Source organism: Marmota monax, unplaced genomic scaffold (genome assembly GCF_021218885.2).
Source record: "Marmota monax isolate L192 unplaced genomic scaffold, Marmota_monax_Labrador192_F-V1.1 WCK01_AAM20220418_F8-fsc00071, whole genome shotgun sequence".
Classification (NCBI taxonomy): domain Eukaryota; kingdom Metazoa; phylum Chordata; class Mammalia; order Rodentia; family Sciuridae; genus Marmota; species Marmota monax.
In genome coordinates this window covers 10,024,095-10,051,356 of record NW_026695217.1, presented here as the reverse complement: position 1 = coordinate 10,051,356, position 27,262 = coordinate 10,024,095, and the positions used below count along the sequence as shown (strand labels likewise).

The window sequence follows — 27,262 nt, the reverse complement described above, 5'->3', positions numbered from 1 at the left end:
TGAGCTGTCTCTTGTCTGGGTTTATTTCAGTGGCAGAGTTTATTCCCTGTGAACTTGTACTTGGTCTGTAGATTCCTAGCACTTGCACAGAAAAGGCAGGGAGAAAAAAAGCAACAAGTGAAGCAAAGAACATACAGCATTGAAATAAATACCCAATGCCTACTCCTATATCAATAGTGATAATTACTCAGAAACAGTAATGGTGAGGTCACCAATTGCCAGCAGCAAAGACACTAAATAGCTGTGGACAAGAACTGGCATTATAGTAAGCAGCAGGTGTCAACTGTGCCATCCACATAATTAATAAGTGCAACAGCATGAATGGTTGGGGGCAGCAGTTACACGGAGCAAATAGTTCTAAAAGATTATAAAAGTATAGTTCATTAAGAGAAAAGAAAATGTGATAGGAAGGTAAAAAAAAACTTTAGATGTTCAAAATGTGAGTGAGAGAACACAGATGTAGCAAGTGAAGGTTATCAGTATGCAGGAGAATAAATAGCAAATACAAAAAAAGATGGGGGAAGAAAGAACAAGGGAATTTAGCTGTTATTGGGAGAAGGAGGAAGAGAGAGAAAAACAAGAAACAAGTAAACAAAAACAAAACAAAAATAAAATATCATAACCCTCAAACAAAGCAAGGAAAAATAACTCTTAAAAATGTTAGAGATTTGGGGCTGGGGTTGTGGCTGTAGAGGGCTCGCCTAGTTCTCTTGAGGCCCTGGGTTCCATCGTCAGCACCACATAAAAGTCAATAAACAAAACAAAGTTGCTAAAAAATAATTTTCAAAAAAAATATGCTAAAGATTTACCCTATGTACATGTATGAAGACACGAATGATGTGACTCTACTTTGTGTACAACCAGAGATATGAAAAATTGCGTTCTAAATGTGTAATATGAATTGTAAAGCATTCTGTCATATAACAAATAAAAATAAAAAAGGAAAATGCTAAAGATGAGAAAAAAGAAGTATGTATGTGTATGTATATATACTATGAACCAATCAGTATAGCAGGAACACCAAGAAAAAAAGAAGGAAAAATATTCAAGGTAGTTAAAATTGTGCAGGAAATATGGATTATCAATGCCTGTTCCCAAGGGTTTTCTTTCCATTTCTTGGACTTTTTACCACCTTTGAATGGCCCGTTGTTTTTGTGTTGGCCAAGGAGCTTCTAGTTGGAGTGGTCTTCCACTGAAGCTGGTTCTGATGACTCTCTTCTTTCCATATAATTAGTGTGATGTAGAGATAGTGGGAAGAACTGTTCTTTGGCATTTTGTACACACAGACCGACCATCTCCATGTACTGCCAGGGTGGGGCTGTGGCAGATTTCGATGAGGGGTGTTCCATGTGTGGTGCTTACTACTAAACATGCCTCAGGGGCTTTGCTGGGTGGTGTCTGTTCTGGGGGAGATTAGATCAGCACACCCCTAGGGCCTGGCAGTTGCTGCTCTCTGCTGGGAGTTTGGATATCAGGAGCCTCCCAAGCATTCCACATATGGGATGAGGGAGCCAGTCCTCTACCCCCTCTGCTGCCCACCAACACAGCCTTCCCAGGCTTAGTCCCAGAGAGTGTTCACACCTGCTTCCACTGGTCATGAAGTTGGACAGTTGAGGCTAGATAGTGAGGAATTAGCAGGAAGCAGGTTTATTGGCTGCTGCTAACTCCATAGTGGGGGCTTTCACCTAAATTCATTTGTCCATCTGAACCCCAAGTCCAGAATTCTTTAGAACTTTATACCCAGTGTGTAGGGAGAGGGAAGCTCAGAGGCTCCCAGTTTGAAGTAGTCTATATAATAAAGTATTTTTTCTTCTTTTACTGGAATGGGTAACTAACCCAGCCCTGAATACCAAAGACACTGAAAAAGTAGTGCTTGGGAAAGGGAGGGTTCTGCTCCCATTTCCCCCACCAGCTGGTTTTCAGGGAACCTAATTAGCACCATTCACTCTTATATTTTTCTATTGTAAAGGATTTTCCCTAGGATCTAACTACTCTCCTTTGAAGTGTAAACATCCCTGTGAAGGCTCCCAGCCCAAACCTAGAGGCATTTATTGCACTCTGCTTTCTTTTTTCTTTCTTTATTTTATTTTATTTATTCTAATTTGTTATATAGGACAGCAGAATGCAACTCAATTCATATTACACAAATAGAGCCAAAATTTTCATGTCTCTGGTTGTGCACAAAGTAGAATGGCACCACTCATGTTTTCATACATGTAATTAGGGTAATGATGTCCATCTCATTCCACCATCTTCCTACTCCTATGCCCTCTCCATTCACCTCCCTCCCCTTTGCCCTATCTAAAGTTTATCTATTCCTCCCATGCTGCGCACCCCATCCCCATTATGAAACAGCATCCTTATATCAGAGAGCATTCTGCATTTAGTTTTTTGGAGATTGACTTACTTCACCTACCATTATATTCTCCAACTCCATCCATTTACCTGCAAATGCCATAATTTTCTTCTCTTTTAATGCTGAGTAATATTTCATTGTGTATATTTACCACATTTTCTTTATTCATTCATCTACTGAAGGATATCTATATTGGTCTCACAATTTAGCTACTGTGAATTGTGCTGCTATAAACATTGATGTGGCTGTGTCCCTGTAGTATGCTGATTTTAAGTCCTTTGGGTATTGACTGAGGAGTGAGATAGCTGGGTCAAATGGTGGTTCTATCCCCAGTTTTCCAAGGAATCTCAATATTGCTTTCACTTTTGGATGCATCAATTTGCAATTCCACCAGCAATGTATGATTGCCTTTTTCCCCACATACTTGCCAACACTTATTGTTGTTTGTATTTTTTTAATTGTAGATAGATCCAGTATCTTTATGTATTTATTTTTATGTGGTGCTGAGGATCAAACCCAGTGCCTCACGTATGCAAGGCAGGTGGTCTACCACTGAGCTACAGCCATGGCCCTGTTGTTTGTATACTTAATAGCTGCTATTCTGACTATAGTTAGATGAAATTTAATAGCTGCTATTCTGACTGTAGTTAGATGAAATTTTAGAGCGGTTTTGATTTGCATTTTTCTAATTACTAGAGATTTTGAACATTTTTCATATTTGTTGATTGATTGTATTTCATCTTCTGAGAAGTGTCTGTTCAGTTCCTTGGCCCATTTATTGATTGGTTCATTTGGGTTTTTGGGGTGTTAAGATTTTTTACTTCTTTATATATCCTAGAGATTAGTATTCTATCTGATGTGCATGTAGTAAAAATTTTCTCCCATTCTGTAGGCTCTCTATTCACCTCACTGATTGTTTCTTTTGCAGAGAAGAAGCTTTTTAGTTTGAATCTATCCCATTTATATTGATTCTTGATTTTAATTCTTGTGCTATAGGAGTCTGATTAAGGAAGTTGGGGTCTAATCCAATATGATGGAGATTTGGGCCTACTGTTTCTTCTATTAGGTGTAGGGCCTCTGGTTTAATTCCTAGGCCTTTGATCCACTTTGAATTGAATTTTATGCATGGTGAGAGGGGAATAATTTGTTGCATATGGATTTCCAGTTTTCCCAGCACCATTTGTTGAAGAGGCTATCTTTTCTCCAATATATGTTTTTGATGCCTTTGTCTAATATATGTTTATGGGGGTTTGTCTCTTTTTCTCTGTTCTGTACCATTGGTCTACAAGTCTATGTTGATGCCAATATCATGCTGTTTTTGTTAATATTGCTCTGTGGTATAGTTTAAGGTCTGATATAGTGATGATACCTACTTCACTTTTTTTACTAAGGATTTCTTTCGCAATTTTTGGTCTCTTATTTTTCAAATGAATTTCATGACTATTTTTTTCTATTTCTATGAGAAATATCATTGGTATTTTGATTGGAATTGCATTAAATCTATATAGTGCTTTTAGTAGTACAGTAATTTTGACAATTTTAATTCTGAATATCCAAGAACAAGGGAGATCTTTCCATCTTCTTAGATGTTCTTTATTTTCTTTCTTTAGTGTTCTATAATTTTCACTTTAGAGGTCTTTTACTTCTTTTGTCAAGTTGATTTCTAAGTATTTTATCTTTTTTGAGGCTATTGTAAATGGGGTAATTTTCCTTGTTTCTCTTTCAGAGGATTTGTCACTGATGTATAGAAATGCCTTTGATTAATGGGTATTGATTTTATATTCTTGCATAGATGCAAAATTTCTCAATAAAATACTGGCAAATTAAATACAGAATCATATCAAAAATATAGCTATCTATGCTAAGCCCTAGGCCAACATCATTCTAAATGGAGAAAAATTGAAAGCATTCCCTGTAAAAACTAGAATAAGATAGGGATGCTCTCTTTTACCACTTCTATTTAACATAGTTCTTGAAATACTAGTCAGAACAATTAGAGGAAATAAAGGGATATGGATAGGAAAAGAAGAACTAAAATTAGCATGATTTGCACTCTGCATTTGTAAACACACTTCCTATCTGAAAACTCTTACATACAATCATATATCATTTTGGACTCGAAAATTTATGACACTAGCTGCCCGTAAATGTTGTGCAAAAGTAAGATGTGCTCAGAATCTAGAGTGCTGATCTCTTCAGGGCTCACAGCCAAATTTAGTTATTGTGAGACAGAGAAACAGGAAGTCTGACTTCACTTGAACCCTTTTGCAGGTATTCTTGCTGATAACCTAAGAACAATTATGGTGAGGGTCTCTGGAATAGCTTAATATTTTCTGTGACGGAGGGGGTGCCACTAGGGTCATATTTGCACTACCAGACTCGAAGGAGAACCCTCCATAATTCTGACTTGACCCCTGGGTACAGTCTTCTCTGTGCCTGTTTTAATCATGTTCTGTGAGGTACATCCTAGGCCACATGGCACAAGCTTCCTGGGACAGTGTGGCAGTGTTAGCTGTGACCTTCCAACTCTGCAGCAGCAGCTGTACAAAGATTGCCTCCAGATGGTTCTGACCAAGTTCTCTGTGGCCAGTTGAAAATCACTGAGCACTTTTCAAATACAGGTTCACAGTGCAGCCTCTGGATCAGCTAGGTTCAGGCAGCTTCTCTGATATATAGGTTTTCTGTCCATTGTGTTTCTCTCTCTGTTTTTCCTCTCCTCTCTAGGACGAGCACTGCTGCTGCTGCCATAGCCAGCTTGGCTCCAACATATTCTTTCTTATTCTTTGGTCAATGAACCCAAATTTCTGAGTCTCTCTAACACTCTCTGTGATGCTACAAATTCAGTCAATTCCTGCTTTCACTCATGTCACTGGGAAGCAGTGGTCCTGATGCGTGAAACTTGCATCATGGAGCAACTGGAAATGTAGCTGACTTCCAGTCCACCATCTCCAATCTTCAAAAGTTAACCACTTTAGAAGGTTTTTATTTTTTAAATCTTTTCATGGGCTTTTATGTAACTTACTATGTCTTTAATTCAATGATTATAGAAATAACTAAGAACAAGGATCTTCTCTGAAGCTTACTTAACAATAGTCTGCCATTTATGATGGACTCATTTAGTCTAGCATTAAAGTGTGCAAACACAACTGTGAGGTGCGTATTTTTCTTATTCTTCCCTTGCTGTTTGAAAATGGCACTTGGGGTTTAAAAGCACTTGAATTATTTGAAGAACATTTTTTTACTGTGCAAATGTGGGTCTTGTCATCTTTTGAAGAAGCTGTCTCAGTTTTCTTTATGATTAACAGGCACACTTGAGACAGACTTCTTTCTTAAGTTGGGTTAGCATTTTCTCTCAGCAGGTTTCTTTTTTAAAAAAAATATTTAATTTTTGTTATAGATGGGAACAATATCTTTATTTTATTTTTATGAGGTGCTGAGGATCGAACCCAGTGCTTCATGCATGCTAGATGAGCGCTCTACCACTGAGCCATGGTCCCAACCCAATTCCCTTAACTATTAACATCTCATTTGATTAAGAAAGGATTTGAGGGTGCTTTTACTCAATATTGACACAGTTAGAATTCCCTGAAACTTTTTCTTAAAGGAATATAGTAGTATAATAAACATGTGTGTCACTAAGAACATAGTGATTTCAGGCACAAAAATATTTTTAACTTTTAAACTATTTTTTTCTAGATCAAGAGATAAACTCTTAGTGTATATCCCTCAAAAATGAAAATGCCCCAGTATGTAAATACATTTTCCCTTTATATTTGCAAATCCCTACTCCTGGGGATAACTGCCAGTTATCAGTTCTGCTTCCTCAGATGTTAAAGTTTGAGCATTAGAGAAGTGCTCTGAGACAAGTGTAGTAAGTTTTATTTAAAAAGTAGTAACACAGACTTCTCCTGGGAGGGGAAAGGGGGCCAGCCATAGCTGTTGTCCCAAGAAGTGGGAGTGTCCCACAACTTTTATACATTTTAGATTGTCTTTGTTCTCCTGCCCTCTTTCCCCTTATCTCTCTCCCTTCTGCACACTGAGGAGGCTCAGGAGACACTGGTGTGATGGCCAAAGGTGAGAAGCATATGGGCAGAGAGAAGGGCCAAATGGAGTGATCCAGGCAGGTAGCAGCTCAGGGGCATTAATTAGCAACTCCTTAGCTGCTCAGGGGTTGTTTCATTAACAGCATTCTGGGAGGGGCAGTATAGGCAGGTGATCTTTGTAATCAAAGGGCTCTGGAGGCATTAACAATCCAAGGGTGGTCTCCAATCTCCCAGAACCAAACTAGCCTCCATTTTTGCTGTCCATCCTGTCTATACTGACTGCCTCTCTTTAATTCTTGCTTTACTGGGAGTTCCTATTAATTGCCCACCCATCCCACACCTGTTTCTTCCAGATAATTCTGAGTATTTATATATTTAAATATCTCACCCCAGGAAAGCTTCCTTTTCCCTTCTGTCAACTTAGTTAAGCATTATAATTCCTTGTGTGGTTTCCTCGTGGGACATCTTTTTTTAAGAGAGGCTGTCAGGGTGGGGTCACATGGACTTGGTATCTGATGAATCTTGGTGTTGATAGAAGCTCTTATTCTACTGGGTTTCTATAACAAAAAGCCAAAAGTAGGTGCCTTATAATCAGAGACATTTGTTTCTCTTTATCCTGGATGGGAAGTCCAAGTTCAAGGCTCCATCAGATTCTGTCTGGTCAGGTGGCACATTTTCACTGTGTCCTCACGTGGCAGAAGGGAAGAGGGTGTCTCTAAATTCTGTGTTATGAGGACCTTAGTTGCATTTCTGAAGTCTCTGCTGTTATGATCTAATCCCCTCGCAAAGTCCCCACCTCCCAAGGCCCTCACCTTAGGGGTAGGATTTCAGCATATAAATCTTGGACTGGGGGATCCAGACTTTCAGACTATAATAGAATCTTCACCCACTCATCAAAGATGGATTGAATATCTGCCATGGGAGAGGCTCTAATCCAGATGTTGAGGGACAGTGGTGGCCAGGGTAGGGTGTCTGTTCTCCTAGAGCTCATGGTGGCATGAAAGGGATGGTTAGCAAAGATAACAGAGCCGGCCACAGTGCTGTGTAGTTGTGTTGCAGGGCCCATGGTGGAGCTGAGGTGGCCAGGCAGTCCTTTCTCACTGATTGTTGCCATCATACAGGAAGGACTTTGGCCATGTGATTGAGTTTAGAGGGATGGAAAAGGGTACTTTCTCAAAGGAGAGATTGGGTCTTCATAGAAGGAAGGTGTACCCCTCCTGCCCTCCACATTTATTGTAGGTCCCAGGGAAGTTTCCAGAGTCCCTCCCAGGTCCACCTTTAGACTTTTGACTGACAGAAGGATGGCATCAGACTTCCAAGTCCCATTGCACATGGCAAGGTTTCAGGGCAAGTCTAGGTCAAATTTGCCCTTGCTGACTGGTTCTAATTGAAACCATAAAATCTCTAAGAATCTGTTCTTACAGATGTTATGATTAGGTGAAATTATCCTAATCTCCTGGAGTTCTAGGATCTGGTCTGTGTAAGGGTCATAAAACTTTCCCTCAGATAACGGTGTTCTTCCTATAGGTATTTTGGGGTTGCATTTTTTCCTGCAAATAACAGGTATCTTGTTGAGGAATGTAATGTTCCTGTTGACTTAAGCCAGGTAGGGTTGCAGGTAAATTGCTTGGTAAAAGAATGCCTGTAGGGGTCAGCACAGTAGTCCAGATTATAGAATTCCTCCTATAATCTCATGGTCCCACTACTCACATCTGTCCGTCTGTTGCCTATCAGTTACTGACTGGACTGCTCTCTACATCTGAATAACTCTCTCCATCTGAATAATACTTACTACTTAATTAGTAAGTAACCAAAGACTGATAAAATGGACTATATGGCATCAGCATCATTTAAGGTAATAAAATTATAGAATCAAAAACCTACGGGAATTTGCAAAAACATGTGACCTGTACAAAAGATAAAGGTCCAGTTTTTAAAACACATTGAGTGTTATAAATCTATAAGAAAAGGAAATATTACCTGATAGAAAAATTGGCAACAGTCAGAAACATCAGTCCAAGAATAATAAATAATAAAAATTCAACAGAGCAAATAAAGAAATGCAAAGTGAAATAATAAATAAGGACATATTTCTTAGTAGGTTGGTACAGATAAAAATTTGGATAATACCCATCATTGGAGAAAATGCTCAGTAACGTATTCTCATGTGAAGTGTAAATTGATGAAATTCAAAAAGCCAGACAAACCTTTCTCTGATGAGTACTATAAAATTTAGGTATCTTCTTTTAACTTTTGGGAATTTTGCTTTAAAAATGTGTCCTACAGACATATTTGTACAAATTTGAAAAGGACATTGACTGTAAAATTGTTTGCATATAGGATAAAATTATCCTAACAACACAGTTATGTATCATTATAGTATACTTATATAGTACAATACTGTGTTATTGAAAACTGAGATGAAGCTATCATTTGGAAAATTGAATGCAACAGTAAGTAGTTGCTCTTCTTAGTGTGACAACCTATGACTTGATGTTAAGTGGCAAATAAAAAGCAAAGGCTTCCTATATGTGGATTAACATTCTGATCACATGAAAGTACAAATATGCAGATGGGATGGTGGCACAGCCTCTGATCCCAGCTGCTTGGGAGGCTGAGGCAGGATCACAAGTTCAAAGCTAGCCTCAACAACTTAGCAAGATCCTGTCTCAAAAGAAAATTAAAAGGGCTGGGGATATGGCTCAATGGTTAAGCATCTCGGGTTTAATCCCTACATATAGGCCAGGAGGTGATAGAACCACATACCAGAACCAGCCCAGGATCATCAGAATGGCTTTCTGAGTGTCCCCAAATACTATTAATTGGAATGAGCTTCCTCTTTGCCTCCCTTTCTGCTGCCACTTGCTCAAGACCCAGAAGTTCCTCCAAAACCATCCTGCCATGTGGGAGTCTAACAGGTGTCCCGCTGCCTTCTGGCTGTGGGGAGATGAGTTAATGATCAAAGAGGATGAAACACATGAAATAATAAAACAAATAAAATGGGGACAAATGCAGTAAGAAGGGATGTTGAGAGAGAGAAACAGAATGCCTTTAGTTTAGGAATCCTACCACCACCTGAGATATCTGAGAATGCATATAACTCTTCTAGACAACATATATAATTTGAACCTTGACCCACATTATATGATGGAAGAGAAGGAAGTCATGAATAACAACAATATTTTTTAATTTGTAAAAAACATAAAACTATGGGGACTATTGAATAGGGGTTTTCAACAAATTTTAAATGCTATGAGTATATAGGGTTTCCTAACTTGAGGGGCTACTGAGGTTGGAGTCTCTTGCCTCTACGAAAACATTTTTTCTTCGATTACAGCAGACTGGGGTCCTTATAGGCTGTGTCGGCGCTTTCTCCCAGGTAGGGAGGAGACCACCCGCTTTCTGAACCAGTGGATTATGGACCTGATGTTCAGACACGATGTGGTTTCTGAGTGGATAGGCATGTCCCCCTCCATTGACTGCCCTGATGAGACTGAGAGGGCGTCTTCAGTGACTGTCTCCTGGCTTTTCATCTGAGAAGGGAATGAGGATGAGTTAGAAATGTGTAGTGTCAGCAGCAATGAAGTCAATGTTTGCTCATTTATGGAAATCTAATTTTTTTTCCTTAACCAAAATAGCATGAATGTAAATGTGAACTATAAGTACTCAATAATCATTAGAAACACACACACACACACACACACACACACACACACGTTTTAAAAGAATTATTATTCATCCTTCTCTTTGTTCCTCCCCCTCTCTCTTCTCTCTCAGTGCTCCTTGGCGTTTTCCTTATTTATCTCTCCATACCTCCTTTCTTAGCTGCCTTCCTTCTTTCATTGCTCATCTCTTGGCATACTGGGTTCCACCTCTGCTTCACAGCAGGTAGAATGACTGAATCCAAGCTGTCAAACCTGGCACCCCCACTGGGCCTATCCCTAGCTCTGAAATCTAGCAGCTCCATGCTCACCTCATCATCTTCATCTTCATCTTCATCATAGTCTCTGTGGTCGTTGTCTTCATCTTCATCATAATCATCTTCATCTTCATCATCATCATCATCTTTGTCTTCATCATAGTCTCCATTGTCATGGTCTTCATCTTCATCATAATCATCTTCATCTTCATTGTCATCATCATCATCATCATCATCTTTCAGATCATCTGGAAATACGTTTAGGTATCTCATTAGAACCTCCGTTTTCCAGAGAATCTTCCTCATCCTCCCCTTTGGGTACTTGTCCATCCACTGGTAGTCTCTGTGTAGATCGAGACTAGCTAGTGCGTCTTCATAGTGGGAGCCCAGATAAACATCCACAACACGGACAATAGGTAGTCCACAAAGCTGCTCTGACTCATGGATTTGTTCTGGTCTCCCTATGGTCATACTTTCACTTTCAGTCAGCTGTCCCTCTTGGACAGGAGGGAGGGAGTAGCAGAAAGAAGCCTCAGAAGTAGAGTCTTCTGAGGAGCTACTGTCCTTCCAGTCAGTTCTGTCCTTATAGGGACAATAGCCTCCAGAGAGGCTCAGGTTTGGTTTGCAGTTAGAAATGCAGTCTTTGTCAGTGCAGTTGCTATGGTAGAATGTATCTTCCATTGTGAACAGATCCAAGTTCTGCCTCAATCTGCAAACTTCCAAAGGAAACAAAAACCTTGTTATAAGGTATTGGGAAGAGAGTCATGCACTTTAGCAATAATTCCCATTCCTTTTTTCATTCATAACTAACCCACTTTGTCAGAAGTGGGTCCTGTGTTTGTGTTCTCCAGTGAAGAGAAGAGGCAGACCTTTCTCTTTCTATTGTATTGTATAATATGAGCACCTCTACCTGTTTCCACTTACACTTTTTCAAGATATTTGAAAGATAGTTCAAGATATTTGATATTATATTTCAAACTGAATACAATTTGAAAAATTCAGGAAATATAAAGTTGAAAATAAATGCCACTCTCATGCCATGATCCAGAGGAAATATGTGATATTCATAAAAGAATCTGGTGGATTTCCTCATAATCTTTCTTTTTTTCTTCATACACACATAATTGTATTAACATACATTGTACATATATACACACATTCATATACATGTGGAGTCACATCAGTAGAGAGATTATATATGACAGTACAGCCAGCAGGAAACACACATATGACCATTGTGCATTTTTTCTTAATATTTTTTTAGTTGTTGATAAACCTTTATTTATTTTATTTATTTATATGTGGTGCTGAAAATTGAACCCAGTGCCTCACACATGCAAGGAAAGTGAGATACCATTGAGCCACAGCCCCAGTTCCCATTGTGTCATTCTTAATCCTATTCTTATTAATGCTATATCAGTGGTCACTTATTAATGAGCATTTAGTTTTGTATTCACTGATCCTTAGGTTAATAAGACCTTTAATAATTTTCTTATTATTAATATTAGTCAATACCTCTTTATCAATCAATGTCTTGACTCTCTCTCTCTCTTTACATTCCTATTTTTTGGATCAGTGGTCCAAAGCTCACAAATATGTTAATGTCTTATGTTGTTACTACTAAATTTCTTTCTCTAGAAAGTAGAGCTGTTTAAGTGTCCATTCTCCCATCATATGGTGGCATCTTTATTCCAGCATTTTCATTTATGCCACAACATGTAAGTGTGGCAAATTACGAGCAGAATATCTCTTTTTTTCTCTATCCTCTCTCTTTCTATCTTACATACACACACACACACACACACACACACACTCACATTGAAGATGAGTCACGCTGAGCTCTGATTGCTGCGCCCACAAAGTGATGCTGCCAAATCCAGTGGCATAAGTCAAAGTCCTTCAGATCCTTCTTCCCAGTGGCTTAAATATCCAACTGTTAGAAGTCTGTGTTCTGAGACTGTTTGCTACCATGGCAACAGAGGAACCTGTTGCTATATGTGTGGAAAGAGTAAAGGGATATAGAAAACCAAAGGACCTAGGCCTTTATTTTCAGTCAGTTTTTGCATCACTGTGACCAAAATACATGATAAGAACAACTTAGTGGCAGTAAAGTTTATTTAGGGATCCAATTTTCATAGGTCTCAGGATATGGAATGCCAACTTCTCTGTTCTGGGTTCACGTTGAGGCAGCACATCATGAGGACAGGGCCCAGGGTAGGAGATGTGCTCTAATGATGATGGGTTAAGAAGCTGAACAGAAAGGAAGGAACTGCAGGAAGAATAGCAATTTCAGGACACAGCTTTAGCAACCCACCACCTCCAGCCCTGTCCCACTTGCCTACAGTGACAACTCAGTTCGATTGATTAGGTTATAGATCTCATAATCTACTTATTTTCCTCTGAATATTATTGCATTAGCTTGAACTTCTAAGGGACACCTCATATCCAAACCATAATATTCTGCCCCTAGTCCCTAATGGCTATAAATATAATAATAGTATAAAAAGTATAAATACATAGCACAACATTTCAATTAAGAGGAATTTAGTAAATATTAATGAACACTCTGTGTAATGGGAAAGTAATTACCTTCAACCTGATCCATGCATCTTTAATTTGCTAGTTTTATTCTGGTGTATTGGGGACTTTCCCATGTTGCCAGGCTGGCCAGGAGGGGAACTGGAAGGAGGAAGGGGCAGAGCACTCACTAGGTTCTCTAGTCTCGGGGGTTGGATGTCAAAACCTGAGATATGGAGACACATGGAAAGAAAATTATGAGATCCAGGGAATGAGGTCACCTAGAAGGTCTGATGATCACTACCACCCATCTTTTTTTATCTTCCTTTTCCTTTAATTCATCTCCCTTTCACTCCACTGTTACATTATGTACATTCTGTACCTACAATTGAAGACAGGTGACATTGCTAATTAATAATTACCTCCAGCTTTAAATGGCAGTAGGCAGACCCCTCACCTCTATTTCTACAAAGCAGTAATACCTTCTCAGCATTCACATTACCCTGAGCAATTTCTCGAGTCTTTGAAAGTACTTCCAGTCATTTTCCCACTGTCTCATGGATCTTGGTTCCTGTCATTCCTGTTGCTCATAGAAATAAGCAGATGCAAAGGGAAGAAAGCTAAGCAGGAGCTTCTGCCTCCAGCCTGGGAGATGGAAAAGGTTGTGGGAGTGGCGGGTGCTTCAGAACCTCCCCTGTGGGGGCCAGTGGCTTGGCACACACAGCTTAGTTTGTCCTGACTATGGAAATGTTTTTCCTAAGTCTCTTCCAATTTGGTTTTCTGTCGATATCTGGGACCACGGGCAGTCAGTCTTAGAAAGTTAAACTGCAAACCTAGCCATGAAACCAGAGGGCATTCAGCTGTGAGGGAGGTGTCCATTGTCTCATTCAGCTCCTTCTGAGTATTTTTAGTTTTAGAAGCTGAAAAACACAATTCTCAAAATCTGAATGTCACATAGGAGTCGGGATGCCTGGCTGTCCTTTTCTGGTCTTTGCTTTACAAAGAAAGCATTCCTTGAGGACAAGCAGCTTCTTCCTTGGCTCTGCCTTCAAAAAAGATGCATAAAAGCTGCACACAGTGGATGGGAGAGTCACAGAATGGAAGGAATGGGGTCATGATGGCACCAGTGTGCTGTGGACTTTACCGCCCCTTCTGGTGTTTGTCAGATCTAGATGTTCCTTCTCCTTCTAAAAACACTATGCTAAACACCATGTTTGCAGAATTCTTCTTAGGATATATTGTGTCTACTACAAGCAACTTTGTGAGAATCTAATTGAAGTTATTGAGGTCCAGATTTCTTCATTAATCAGCACTATGTGCCAGGTAGTGTTTTATGTGCCTTATAAATACTAATTATTTAATTCTCATGATGACCTTATGGGTAGGTGCCATTATTTCCCCCAGATCTTTGATGAGGAAACTACAGATAACGCTCAGGGAAATTTAATAACTGGACAAAGATAGCCAGCTCTTGGGTCCTGACAATCTGGTGCCACTTTCCTTGATCTCAACTGTCCTGTGACATTGTCTTATTGAGTATGAGACTTATGAATGGAGATAAAAGTATGTACAATTATACTGATACTGTATTCTCTTGTGTTCTGGTTCAGCTTTCTTTTTCTATGTTATCACACAAACAAGTTTCTAAGTAACTCTCATGGGCTTCTCTTGATCTTGTTTTCCTTGATCCTCTTGGTGCACTCTTAAATGCCTAAATTATATTTGCTTATATAAATACCATTTGTGAGAATTGATCAGAAGCCCCAAAGTGAAGACCTAAGGAAAAAAGGGGGGTGTAATGAAATCATTTATAGCAGAAGTGGCAGTGAAAACTATAGGGAGACACAATGGAGTCACCAAGGGACGTTTTAAAAATTTTTATTGCAAATGGAGAAATTATAATTCCATATATTTATGGGATAAAAAATGATAATACATATGCACAGGAAAAAGTATTCATTCAAGCTAATAAATATATCCATAATCTCAAATACTTTTTCTTGTGGTGATAACCTTTGAAACTTACTCTGAGATTTTGAAATATATCCTATTATTACCATATTCTATTCATCATACTGTACAATAGATCTCACATACCTAATTCCTCTTGTCTAACTGGAAAAAGTTCCAGTTTTCCATGGCTTGAGTCCCATTGGAAGTTGACCTTGAAATAAGGTTCAAGGGCAAGGTTTTTGGGACATGAGAACATGAGATAGGCAAAGGGCCTAAGAGACTGTGTTAAGGAGTGAGTCACCGTAGTGTGTGATGGGAGCTTCTTTTCACCAGGGAAAGAAGAAATCATGTGCCTTAGTCTTCCCACTCAATGGGCTGGAGTATTAAGTTGTGCTACTCCCAGAGGGTGACTGTTCCGGGGCCCCCCAGCTTTACTGTGATTAGAACAAATCTTGAAGCAAAGAAGTCCACGATTTGGTAGTTGGAAGGGAGGTGGCATGCCCTAGGTGGGCAGATGACGATTGACACTGAATCCTGCCATGGTGACTCCCAGCCAGCTCCTCTTTCTCTCATGTGATGGCTTGGCTCAGAAAAGACAGCTGAACAGCACTTTACTTTTTGAGTCAGATTCTGCATCATCAACAGTTGATCAGGGTCTCTAGCACATAAAGCTGTGGTAGAATATCTGATCAGTTTATAAAGAACAACCCCTTGGGGGAATGAAAAATAAGTTATTTATTGTCCCAGTCTTCATGTGTGACAATGACTAAAGTTAGTTGAAAAGACACAAGATTGGTCTGAGGAAGTATGATTGACAGAGTTGATGCATTTCTGAAGGCCAGGCTTTTCTGGAGGGTTCCCAGCCTTTCAAATGCTAATTGAGATCAAGCAAGAGCTGATGAGGATGTCAGCTAGTCAGGAGAGGCAGACTCTTGGCACCTCTTGTTTTTTTTTTTTTAATTTATTTATTACATACATGATAATAGTGGAATGCATTACATTCATAATTATCCATTCATAGCACAATATTCATAACTCTGTATATAAAGGATGTTCACGACAAATTATGCCATTATACATGAGCTCTCATTCTCTTTCTCTCTCTCTCTCTCTCTCTCTCTCTCTCTCTCTCTCTCTCTCTGCATTAGATCTTATTTCTTGTGCAGTCTATTTCCCACACAGCTTTGCAGTGCTGCTAGTGGATTTTCCAGGGGGAAGCCTGTGAATTCCTCCCAACATTTAATAAAGTGTAAGCCTAACTAAACAAAGGAACTGAATGTTTTTCCATTTTTCTATTAAAAATGTTCCGTGTCATTTGGGGTTTACTTTGGGGGATTTCCCACACACACACATTTTACAGGTGGAATATAGCAAAATACAGGAAGCCCTCCTAATTGAGACTCTATTTTCTGACTTCTTTTTCTTTCCAGCTATAACTTACTGTTTGGCCCAGGAAGGAAGCAGGAGCAGGCCTGTATGCACACTTTTCTAGCCACACTTACACTTAAAGATGCTCTCTTGGTGTAAGCAGAGTCTTTGGAGCAGCCAGACATGAAAGCTTTCTGCTCTTACACAGTATGATTGAATTACCTGTAAATAGGTTAGGTTATCACAAACTGAAGTTGTCACAACCTTTTCTTACAGAATTTAAGCTCCTCATTTTCCAAAGACAAAAAGTGTATAATAATCTGTCCCAGAACCTTGTGTCCTAGGAGTGCCTTTTCCTTGACCTCCAGTTTGGTGTAAGCTACTGAGTTGGAAAGAGGTAAGTTCATGGGTTATGGTTTGAGTTCCAGTGATTCTGGTAAGGAAAGCACAGCAAGCTGACTTGAGTGACATCAGCAATTGAGGCAGCACCCTGGTAACAGAGAAAGAGACAGTAAGCCAGGAGATGGCCTCGAAAAGACAGTATGAGCTTTGGATTTCCTGGAAAGTCAGCTGCGCTGAACCTGAGAGACCCATGCCCTTGAACCAAGGAGAAAAACTAAATCAGAATCATCATGATTTTGGAGGCTTTCTAAAGAAAATTTTTTATGATGGCTGTTAAGGTCAGTACCTATTTAGCTGTAGGACTCCACACCATCATCATCCACAGCACCCACAGCTCACCTGTATCACATCATGGTCATTGTTGTTTTATGTAATGATCCTAAGTCATTCACATCCAGATATGCAAGTGATGTTTTATGTTGACAGATCACTTGTCAAGGCAGGGAAATTTTGCTTTCGTTTTAAGATATATCCATTCTAAACATGTGAAATAAAATAAATAATTAAAATTTACTCATTTAGTGGTTAGTCAATTGTCAAAAATTAAGCATCTTTAAGTGAGGCTGGAAAAATGTGCACGCAGCCATGCTCCTGTTTCCTTCCTCCCGCAAGCAGTAAGTTGTAGCTGGAAAGAAAAGAAGTCAGAAAATAGAGTCTCAAATTGGAGGGCTTCCTGTATCTTGCTGTATTTTTCCAGCAATGTGAAATGGGGGATGGTCCCCAAAAGTAAACTCCAAGTGACACAGATGTTTTTAATAGAAAAATGGAAAAACATTCAGTTCCTTTGTTATTTGAAATCTTTTCTCTTTTCAGAATGCTTTTCTCAAAGCCTGGGTATGATGAGATAACAAATTACAGTTCTAGAAATGTTCATTCCAAAAAGTTTTGAACTATTTCCACATTGGAAAAAGACTTTAGTCCTTTATGATATATCATTGGGTAATTTTGTAGTCATTTTCCCTTGGTACCTTCTCAAGCATATTTCTCATGTCAAATAATAGACACCAGAAGTTGCTCATGTCCTTTCAAATTTTAGAGACAGAGACAGTCCTGGATGGCGGCTCCTTGGGTTAGTTAATGATTTACAAGACCTTTCACTTCCGTAACATGTTTTGTTAATAAATAGTATTTCAGGTTTAGAGAAGGTATTTAATTTTCTGTGTACTCTTACCACATCCTTTCACATTTTTGGCTTGTTTTTAATTCTGCCTCAGTGATACTTTCTGTGATTCTTTGATGGTAATTGTGCTGACAGGTTTACCTTGTGTGGCCAGGGAGCTTGCATTGTCCTGAAGTGTTAGCTGCTGATAGGTCCTACTGAGGAAGGGCATGAGGCCAGGTCTGAGAACCATGGACACCATAGTGCAGAACCCTCCAGATCTTCCAGTATGGCAGAAACTGGTAGCTCAGAGAGGAGCCTGATCTGACTGAGGCAGACTGGTGATTTTGTATCAACCAGCTTCTCAGGGTTTGATAAGCAGGTGTGGACCAGGGAATGTCTGAGGGCAGGTGGTCCCCTGGCTCCTATTTCTTCTTGTGCTGTCTGGACACTATTCTACCCAGCACTGCATCCTAGGCTACTACTACACTGCAGATTTTGTAGAAGGTCAGCAGTGGCCAGCCTATGGGGACAAGTCCACCTTAGCTGTTCCCAGCTGTCTTGTTGTCCTATTCTCTCTCCAGGATGCAGCCATCTTGTCCTGCCAGGCCCTAATCCAGGGGAGCTTTTGTTTCCTAGAGTTTTTGTTTGTTGTGTGTGTGTGTGTGTGTCTGTGTGTTGGGGGGACAATTCCTGGAATCCACATTTCTGTCCTGCTCCCTTCCATTCACCAGGGTTGTGCTGGAGCCAGGTTACCTGTAGCCTGCGCAGGTTCACCACTTGTTGCTGATTTTATTTCTTCTTGCACAGCCCTTCTGTGGGACATTCATACAGTCTTGGTGAGCCAGAGGAATAAAGAGGAAGTCTTGTCTCAGGACATCTCACTTGGGAACACTGCTGATTAGAAAACAAGATCACAGATGGTGATTTCACATTCCTCCTGGCCTGTGTTTAGTCCTGTGGGGTGCTGAGGTGGTGTTTTCTTGTCAGGAACAGAGCTGATGCTGCTGAAGGATGGCTGTTTATTGCCACTGTGTGGCTTGGCTGGGTTTGACTGCTGCTACTCTGGTTATTCATGAATCCTACCATGACTGTTCATCAGGTAACTGCACTGGGTCACTTGCCTTTTAGTCGTGCTTCATGTGAAGTATCTGTGGCCTGGACAAGGTGCATCAGAGTATCCTTTTGAAGAACTGATCCATCTGCATTGCCTTTGCTCTGGAGAGTTCATCTTAAAGATGCTCACATGAGCATGGCTTTTAAAATTCATTTAAGGGGCTTTAGACCATGCTTTCCATCTGCCAGCCTTTTTGTGGATTTTGCCCTTCAGAGGAAGACATGCAGTCATTAAAGTTTTGCACATTTTAGTGACTGCCTACGTTTACATTGCACAGCGAAGGAAATCTTAAATGGATTTATGTACTATGCTGAGAATGTTGTGTAAGTGGAGCATCCCTAATCCAAAAGTCAAGAATCTGAAATGCTCCAAATCCAAATTCTTACAAGCACCAATATAGCACCACAAGTGGAAGGCAGGACACCTAACTTCATATGACAAAGCAGTCAGAACACAGGCATAGGACACACCTTAGTTAGCATCCCTGAGGGGAAGAACACCTCTCACACTCACTTGTGGGGCAGACTTCAGTTGCTTGTGCAAAATTATTTGAAATATCATATGGAATTACCTTCAGGCTGTGTGTATAAAGTACATGTGAAATATAAATCAATTTCATGTCTATACTTTGGTCTCATCTCTAAGATAGCTCATAATGTATATGCAAATATTTCCAAATAGGAAATACTTCTGGTCCTAAGCATTTTTGGTAAGGATTACACCACTGAATTCCCACAGTGTTGCTATTAGTTGGATTCTGTTATTATTTCCACTTTACAGATGAAGCACATGAGGCCATGCATCTTACAGATTACTCTTTCAAGGTCCAAGGATGTCCTGGAGCTGGGATTGAACTTATGTGCTTCATGAATTGGGCTGTGTTACAGAAATCAAGCAAAATGCACATTGTTTCTTGTACTTTCCTCTTTCTCTGATTATTTGTTGAAAATGTTAACAACTTAGGTTGATCTTTTATTGAAACTCAAGTTTCTTGACTTCAAATTGATGTGCATTACAGTTGCAAACAAAAATGTACTATTGATGATGGTACTTCAAACTGTGACATTCAAAATTCACAGCAAACATTTAAAAAATATGTTGTAATTATGCTACACATTGCTTCCTTATCCTGCTCCTATTGATTGTTCTGGGTAAACAGAACCCTCTTTGCATAGAGGGAGAAAACTTGGCTTCCATTCAGCTCAGACCAAGTTTCTGCCACTCCTATGTTTGAATTTTCCCCAGATTGCTATGTCCATCCTTGAGAAGAAGCAAGCTTGGATGCACTATAAGATTTATTACTTGTTGTGGTTTAATTTAAATGAGTGGATAAAGCAACAGTTATGTATCTTTATTGAACCTTTCAAATTCATGAGCCCACAGGGTCTCATGTGCCTTAACAATTAACTGAGACTCCCATAGCCTCACAATTGCTAAATAAAGGGGAAATGCAGAAAACAACAAATTCCTTGGACAGTTGCCCTCTTGAGCCAGCCTGACCATGATTTCTGCTCCCCTTGACTTCCTTCACATGCATGCTTTTCTCTCTGAAGATGTTAATACCATGAGAAGGAGCTTCTGTCAGCATTATTCATACTCATTTCATAGAACTTTGAAATTCCGAAAGTATACTGATCCAGCAATAACCAGCACTGACATTTTTATGTATTAGCTTGTGGTTGAAATTAGTATTTTATAAAAATATACAGTTGCAATCAATAAGGTATATCTACTCTTAAAAGAACATATATTATGTAGTTCCATGTTACTAAAAATTCACTAAAATAATTTAGTATCACATGAAAAATCCAATTATTTTGTCTTATTAGTTTTTTGTTTGCTGTTTTTAACAATCTGTAGCACATTCATAATTATTTCATTGCCATAATACTATTAAAATTACCCCAGCTTTTAAATATTTATTTGAGAATATAACAATAAGCTTTATGAAACATTGCTATTTCTTATTCAATATATTTCTATCTAGTGGTCAAATCATATTTAGTTGAGTGTTGCCGTCATCTTTATTTCTCAACCAAGGGCTCAAAGCACACATCAACATAACTTAAATTGGATATAACAGTATATTCTTGTTTGTTTTGAAAATGAGTCCTGTGGTGTTTCCAGTTTGTTTAAGAGATTTTTCATTTTAATAAAACAGCATATTTACAACTTATTCCATTATTTGAAAATAAAAGTTTTTCTCTGATATTTTTTGGTCAGAACTAGTATAATTACACAGTACAATTAAGCTAAGTGTCTATTTGTTGGATCTGACCAGGCGAAATTGTACAAAGAGGTTTAATATTCAAGCTGAAATCCTGAAGTCCTTCTAATAGACTAAGTCACATACAAGAAAAGTCAGGGTTTTATTGTCATGTTACCATTCTGGATTCTGTGACATGTTGTTAATTTTTGAAATCCAGTCTTACATCTCTTTTGATATCATGTTTTATGTATGCTATGGACCTTCATGAGTATTTATTTACAAGATAATTTGTTCTGCTTGGTCTTTTGTTTCTAATGGTAGACTATATAGGAGGAATTGGTTCACTTTTGCAGTAAATGGCCAAAGTCTTTGTTTGGGCTGCTATGACAAAGTACCATCAACTAGGTAGTTTATAAACAACAGAAAGTTATTACTTTCTGTTCTTCAGGGTGAGAAGTCAGGGATCAGATACAGTAGATTTGGTGTCTGGCAGGGCTTCCTGTTATCATAGAAAGCTCATCCTCCATGATATAAGGGTTAGGGTTAGCTTCCTAAGGCACTAATTCTATTTATGAGGGATCTGCCCTCATCACCCAGTTGCCTCCCAGAAGGCCCTGATTTCTAATGTCATCACTGTGGGTTGTGATTTCAACATACCAATACCAGGGAGCGACAAACATCAGCCCACAGCAGCCAGATAGCAAATGCCATGGGATCTGTGGACAGTAAGGTCTTTGCCATAGACACTTGGCTCTGCCTTTGAAGTGGGAAGTGGTCTTAACAGTCTGTAAATTAATGTGCTTGGCAAATGCAAAACATACACATGAACAACAACAACAAAGGTCTCATTTCCCCTATGCTAGTTTACATCAGCTCAGTATGACTGAGTTTGTTTCCTTATTGCATTTTTATTTTTTTCTGACCTCTCTTTTAAGCTAAGTTTAATGTTAAATGGGGATTTTTAATTTTAATTTTATTATTATCACTATTATTGTTACAGTGCTGGGGATTAAACCCAGGGCCTCCAACATGCTAGGCAAGCACTGAACTATACCTCCAGATTTGTTTTTTAAACTCAACCTTATTTGTGCTAAGCTATTATCTGATAAAATTCCCATAAAACATATTCAGTGCAATGCAAGCTTTTCCCAATTTTACCAGTATCCCTTGGAATCACACCAAAAATATAGATTACAAGTGAAATATAATGTATATTAATAATTGAACATGTAATTTGAGAAGAATGTTGTGATGTAATTTTTTTGCATTTTTAATAATGACAAAAGAGGTGAAGAGTTCTGGTACTCTTTGAGAACTTCTTTAACTTAGCTTGTATTATAATTTTTTGCTGCTTTTGATTTTCAGTTGTCTGTGGGTTATTGGAGAAAGGCCATTGATTTTGAACAACCTCCAAATTATCTCAAGATCTTTTTGGGTGCTTTTAAAACCAAATATATATTCATATTTTAACAAATTAAATTATAAGTAAAGAAATTAGCATTGAAAACCTTCATTTTCTAGTGAATTGGGACTGGGGTTTAGTGTCGATTGTGGCAGCCATAGAGTTACTTATATATTCTGCCTTTGTAAAACAGACACTTTCTATTTCTTTTCCAAGAAAGTGAACTCTGAGGTGTGTGGACTTTTCTGCAAGATTCTTCAGAAGTCCTTCTGATTCTGTGTAACTCTTAAAACATATGTGTACATGTATATGTGTGTACTTGGTGGGGAAAGGGTGAGAGAGATACCGTGTATACTGTGAACTGGGCTCATGTCTGCCAGGCATTCCCATTATTGACAATGCAAACTTGCTCCAAAATGATGAAACATGGATGTACTCATGAAGCTCTTCAAGTTCATGCTAAATAGTCTCACAATGAGATTTTCTTTCTTTTTTAGACTTTAAGGTAATTCATACTCTTGTCTTTTCCATTGACATAATTTTATTGGGTATTTCTATTTACCTTACTTATTTGTACTTATTTATTTCTCTTATTTTACAAACATTTTGTACTCTAAATCTCAAAGAGATAGAAGGAGCTGCATGGAGCAAGCTGCATTATTTCAGGATTACATCTGCAGTGCCAAGATGCCCGTAATGTGACCCTGTGCTGTGTGTCCCCTCCCTGCTCTCTCTCTGCCTGAAGCACACCAGTGTGCCTTTGGCTCAAACCTTCACTCAAACACTAGGCAGTAGTCAGTTTTTTGATTCTGTGACTGAGATACCTGACAAGATCCTCCTCCCTCAGCCTGCCATGTCTCTGCTATTATAGGCGTGTGCCACCATGCCTGGCTCTCTTGGGTTTATAGATCTCATAATTTCCTCATACTTGTCAAATTGTTTTATTCTCTTTTTTGGTATGTGTATTATTCGAGATATGTGGTATTGTGGACAGGTTGCCTATTTTCTTATCTTTCCTCTTTAACTCTGGTGTTTGTGCTCCATGTCTGATTTCTTCATCTACCTTTATCCTCCAGGTCTTGCATCTACTACCAAGTTTTGTTTTCCTTTTTGCAGGAGCTCTTTGTTCTTACCTAAATGTTCCTTTAAAATTATTTATATAACACCTGTTACTTTGTAATGAGGCAACTGTCTTCAAATATATCTTGAGCACCTGCTGTATGCCTAGCCACATTGTAAGTTCTGAGCAGATAGCAGAGAAAAAAGTTAGTCCATGGGCTGGGGTTGTAGTTCAGTGGCAGAGCGCTTGCCTGTGACATATGAATCACTGGGTTCAATCCTCAGCACCACATGAAAATATATAAATAAAGGTATTTTTAAAACTTTTTTTTTTTGGTACTAGGGATTAAACCCAGGGGTGCTGAACCTCTGAGCTATATCCACAGCCCTTTTGTATTCTATTTAGAGACAGAGTCTCAGTGAGTTTCTTAGGGCCTCATTAATTTGTAAGGCTCACTCTGAACTGTTGATCCTCCTGTCTGCACCTCCCAAGCTGCGAGGATTTAAGGCATGTGCCACTGCACTCAGATGTGAGACACATATTTGCTGAGCATCTATGACATATCAGAAATGTTTTTATGCTGTCCAATATGGCAGTTTGTATTTCATGTATTTAAATTTAAATGCATTAAAACAAACAGCTGTTTTGATCATAGCACCAAAAAGCTCAGTAAAAGACCTGACCAAAACAACTTTAGAGAGGAAAAATTTATTTGGGACTCACAGTTTCAGAGGTCTCAGTCCATTGATGGTGGACTCCATCCTTAGGGCTTAAGATGAGGCAGTACATGATGGAATAAGAATGTGGAGGAGAAAAGCAGCTCAGGACAGGATCAGGAAGCATAGAGAACCAGTTTTGCTCTCAGAGACAAAATATAAAAGCTGATGTCATGTCCCTCTCCTCCAGCCACACCCTGCCTAACCACAATCACCACCCAGTTAATCCCTATCAGGGGATTAATGCACTGATTAGGTCAAGACATTCATAACCCAATCATGAAAACCTTCTTGCATTGTCTCACACATGAGCCTTTGGGGGACACCACATCTGGTTTTGCCTCTGGCAGGATAAGAAATGTAATCTCATTAGTGCCCTGGAGTTAATGAGATGACTGCTCAGAAGGAGGAGGAGTAGCATTAGGATGCCACCTGGGTGACTGATGCTGAGCTGGACTGGAGCAGCTGCCCAGCTGCAGACTTGGGAGCGTGAGTCCATGCTCATGGGTCACAGTGTGAATAAGACCATCTATGGTGGGCTTCAGGGGAGGCAGGTGCAGGGACAAGCAGATGACAAAAGAGAGAGTGCCTCTATGTGGACCAGTGCTGTGCAAGGCTGACAGCAGGAAGCTGTGGCAGTGTCCAGACACATGCTGGCCATAGCCGAAGAGCATTTAGTGAGCTGGGAATCAAGGATCCCTGAAATTCCCTACCTTTCTGGTAGACAGAGACTATTATTAGTTACATTCATAAATACAGTCCAGTTCTGGCCACAGCTCCTGAAAGTGACCTTGCATATCTTTTTTTTTCAACCATTTTCTGTTGCTTTCCATGATTAACTCTGTTTTAGTCAGTTTTTTCATTGCTATAACAAGAACAATTTGAAGACAAAAAGTTCATTTTGGAGCTCATGGTTGCAGAGGTTTCAATCCACAAGCAGCTGGCTCCAGGCCTCTGGGCCTGAGGTGAGGCAGAAGGGTGTAGTAAAGGAAAGCAGCTCAGGACATGGCACCAGGAAATAGAGAGAGAGACTTCTCCACTCAACAGGACAAAATATATAACCCAAAGGTGCAGCCCCAAAGACCCATCTCCTCCAGCCTACAATTACCACCAGCCTTGCCTCTCAGTGCCTCAGGACAGCCATGCCTGCACGGTGGCCTTCATGTGGCTGCAGGTCACACTTGATGCCTGTGTTCTGATCTACTGGGGCCTGCTCTACCACTCAGCTGCTGCTTCTTGGTAGAAACCAGCTGATGGTGGGGCTTGGCAGCCAGAAAGCTGTGTCAGTTTCACCTCTGAACGTTCTCACATTGTCTCATACATGAGCTTTTGGGAGCCATCTCATACCTAAACCATAACACTCTCAAAGATAATTCCCTCTGCCCCGAAATTCACTGGAGTACTGTCTAGCTCCTGCCCGTGTCCTGTGTACCTGTTCTGATGTATTTAAAATTATGACATTTCCTGTTCTGTACAGAAATGTATTTCACACAATTATTTTAATGGCAATGACTTCAGATTTCATGGTATCATTTGCTTTATTTTCTATCCCTGGAATGGAGTACAGATAGGAATGCAGAATGGGGGTGATGAAGAGGGAATGTCCTGGCAATGAATAAAAATCAGGAATGTTTTAGAAAGGAAACTATTTTCTGGGGAAGAGTCTCAAGTCTCATGAACAGATTCATGGCCAAACTCCTGCTGAACTAATGCAGATGAAAAGGATTTCAAATGGATCAAAATTACTTTCTTTTTGGTTTGCTTCATTTGAATACTATAGATACATATTTATGAAGTATAAATTTTTGAGACTTAAACATTGGACCCTGATTTTCTTTGGCATGAAGTAAATGATGAAATGCATATCCTAACATACACTGTTTAATATATTTTAAACACTCATTTTTTCACTTATCAAAAGTTCAGAGTAGATCCTCATCATCACATAAAAATAAATAAAAGTATTGTATCCAACTATAACTAAGAAAATATTTTTTAAAAAACTCAGAGTAAAAGCTGTGTAAAGGTGATCTTCATGCCCCCATAACAGGAGGTCCACTGTGAGGGCCCATGGGGCAGTCACAGGTCTGTTTCTCAGGTACTGGTCCCATTAGGCCAGAGAAGCCTAGGAATTTGGCTGCTGAGAGGTGACTGTCCTTTCTGATCTGGGACATGGGATCACCTTGCCAGCTTCCCCCTGCTCTTCTGATATAATTGTCAACAGTCTTTTGAAAGTAATACTAGGAAGAACAGCAGTAACAGAGGCTTTCTGCATGAACAAAGCTGGAGCAGAAAGATGTGTCAGTTAAGCATCCCATGTCAGATACCTATGTGGTCTTTGTGCCCAGATGGGGATGGTCCTGAAATCTGTGATTTGCCACTGTCTACAATGAAATATTGGCTGAATTTTCTAAGGGTCGGTACCTGTATTTTAAAACTATTAGGATTTTTTTAGTGTAAAACTGTAGTAGGTGGAATTAACCCTATAACTTAAATGCATGAACATACACAATAGAATTAACTGTTGAAAAGTAGATAAAATTTAGTATGTATTTTGTTAACTAGATATGTTGCATCATTGAGTCATGTAACCAGCATTTAAGAAAGCAAAACAGTTTTCCAGAACTCCTGAATTTCCTATTGGCAATTGGACACAACAGCACTTGCAATTCTTACTAGAAATTGTACTGTAGTCGCAGAGGTTGCAGAGATCTCAGAGCATTTGCTGCCTCTCAAGTCAGTTCAGAGATGAGATGATGCAAACATCACCATGTTCTTGTTAGGTTCTGAGGTTTTAGGTTCAGTCTGAAAGTTCAGAATGTTTCTGTAGACTGGCCCCTGTGGAGTGGTGTAGAGAATCAGAAATCCTCATTTCTCTCTGCTCACATCCCAAGAGAATGCCCTGCACACTGTAGACAATAAAATGTTTATTGAACAAATGCATTTAAGGCATTAGATTTATCTTTGGATGTAAAAACAAAGCCTTTAAGGGACCCTGATAGGCACACCCTGTGCCACCATCACTAGCATTGCTGGACTCATCATTATCATGTTCTGCTGCATCTAAAGATGACTGAAGATTTGAACAGGCTGTAATGGAA

The 27,262-nt window shown here is 39.3% G+C and overlaps 1 protein-coding gene across 1 annotated transcript; it reads right to left on the bottom strand.

The window, feature by feature from the left end:
- Positions 1 to 9,616: 9,616 nt before the first annotated feature.
- On the bottom strand, positions 9,617 to 11,009 carry LOC131423734 (uncharacterized protein C12orf71 homolog). Its single transcript, XM_058575043.1, has 2 exons — positions 10,373 to 11,009; positions 9,617 to 9,932 (listed from the first exon to the last, which is right to left on the bottom strand). The coding sequence occupies exons 1-2, from the start codon at positions 10,997 to 10,999 to the stop codon at positions 9,750 to 9,752; spliced, it is 810 nt and encodes a 269-aa protein (XP_058431026.1). The 5' UTR covers positions 11,000 to 11,009; the 3' UTR covers positions 9,617 to 9,749.
- Positions 11,010 to 27,262: the final 16,253 nt, after the last annotated feature.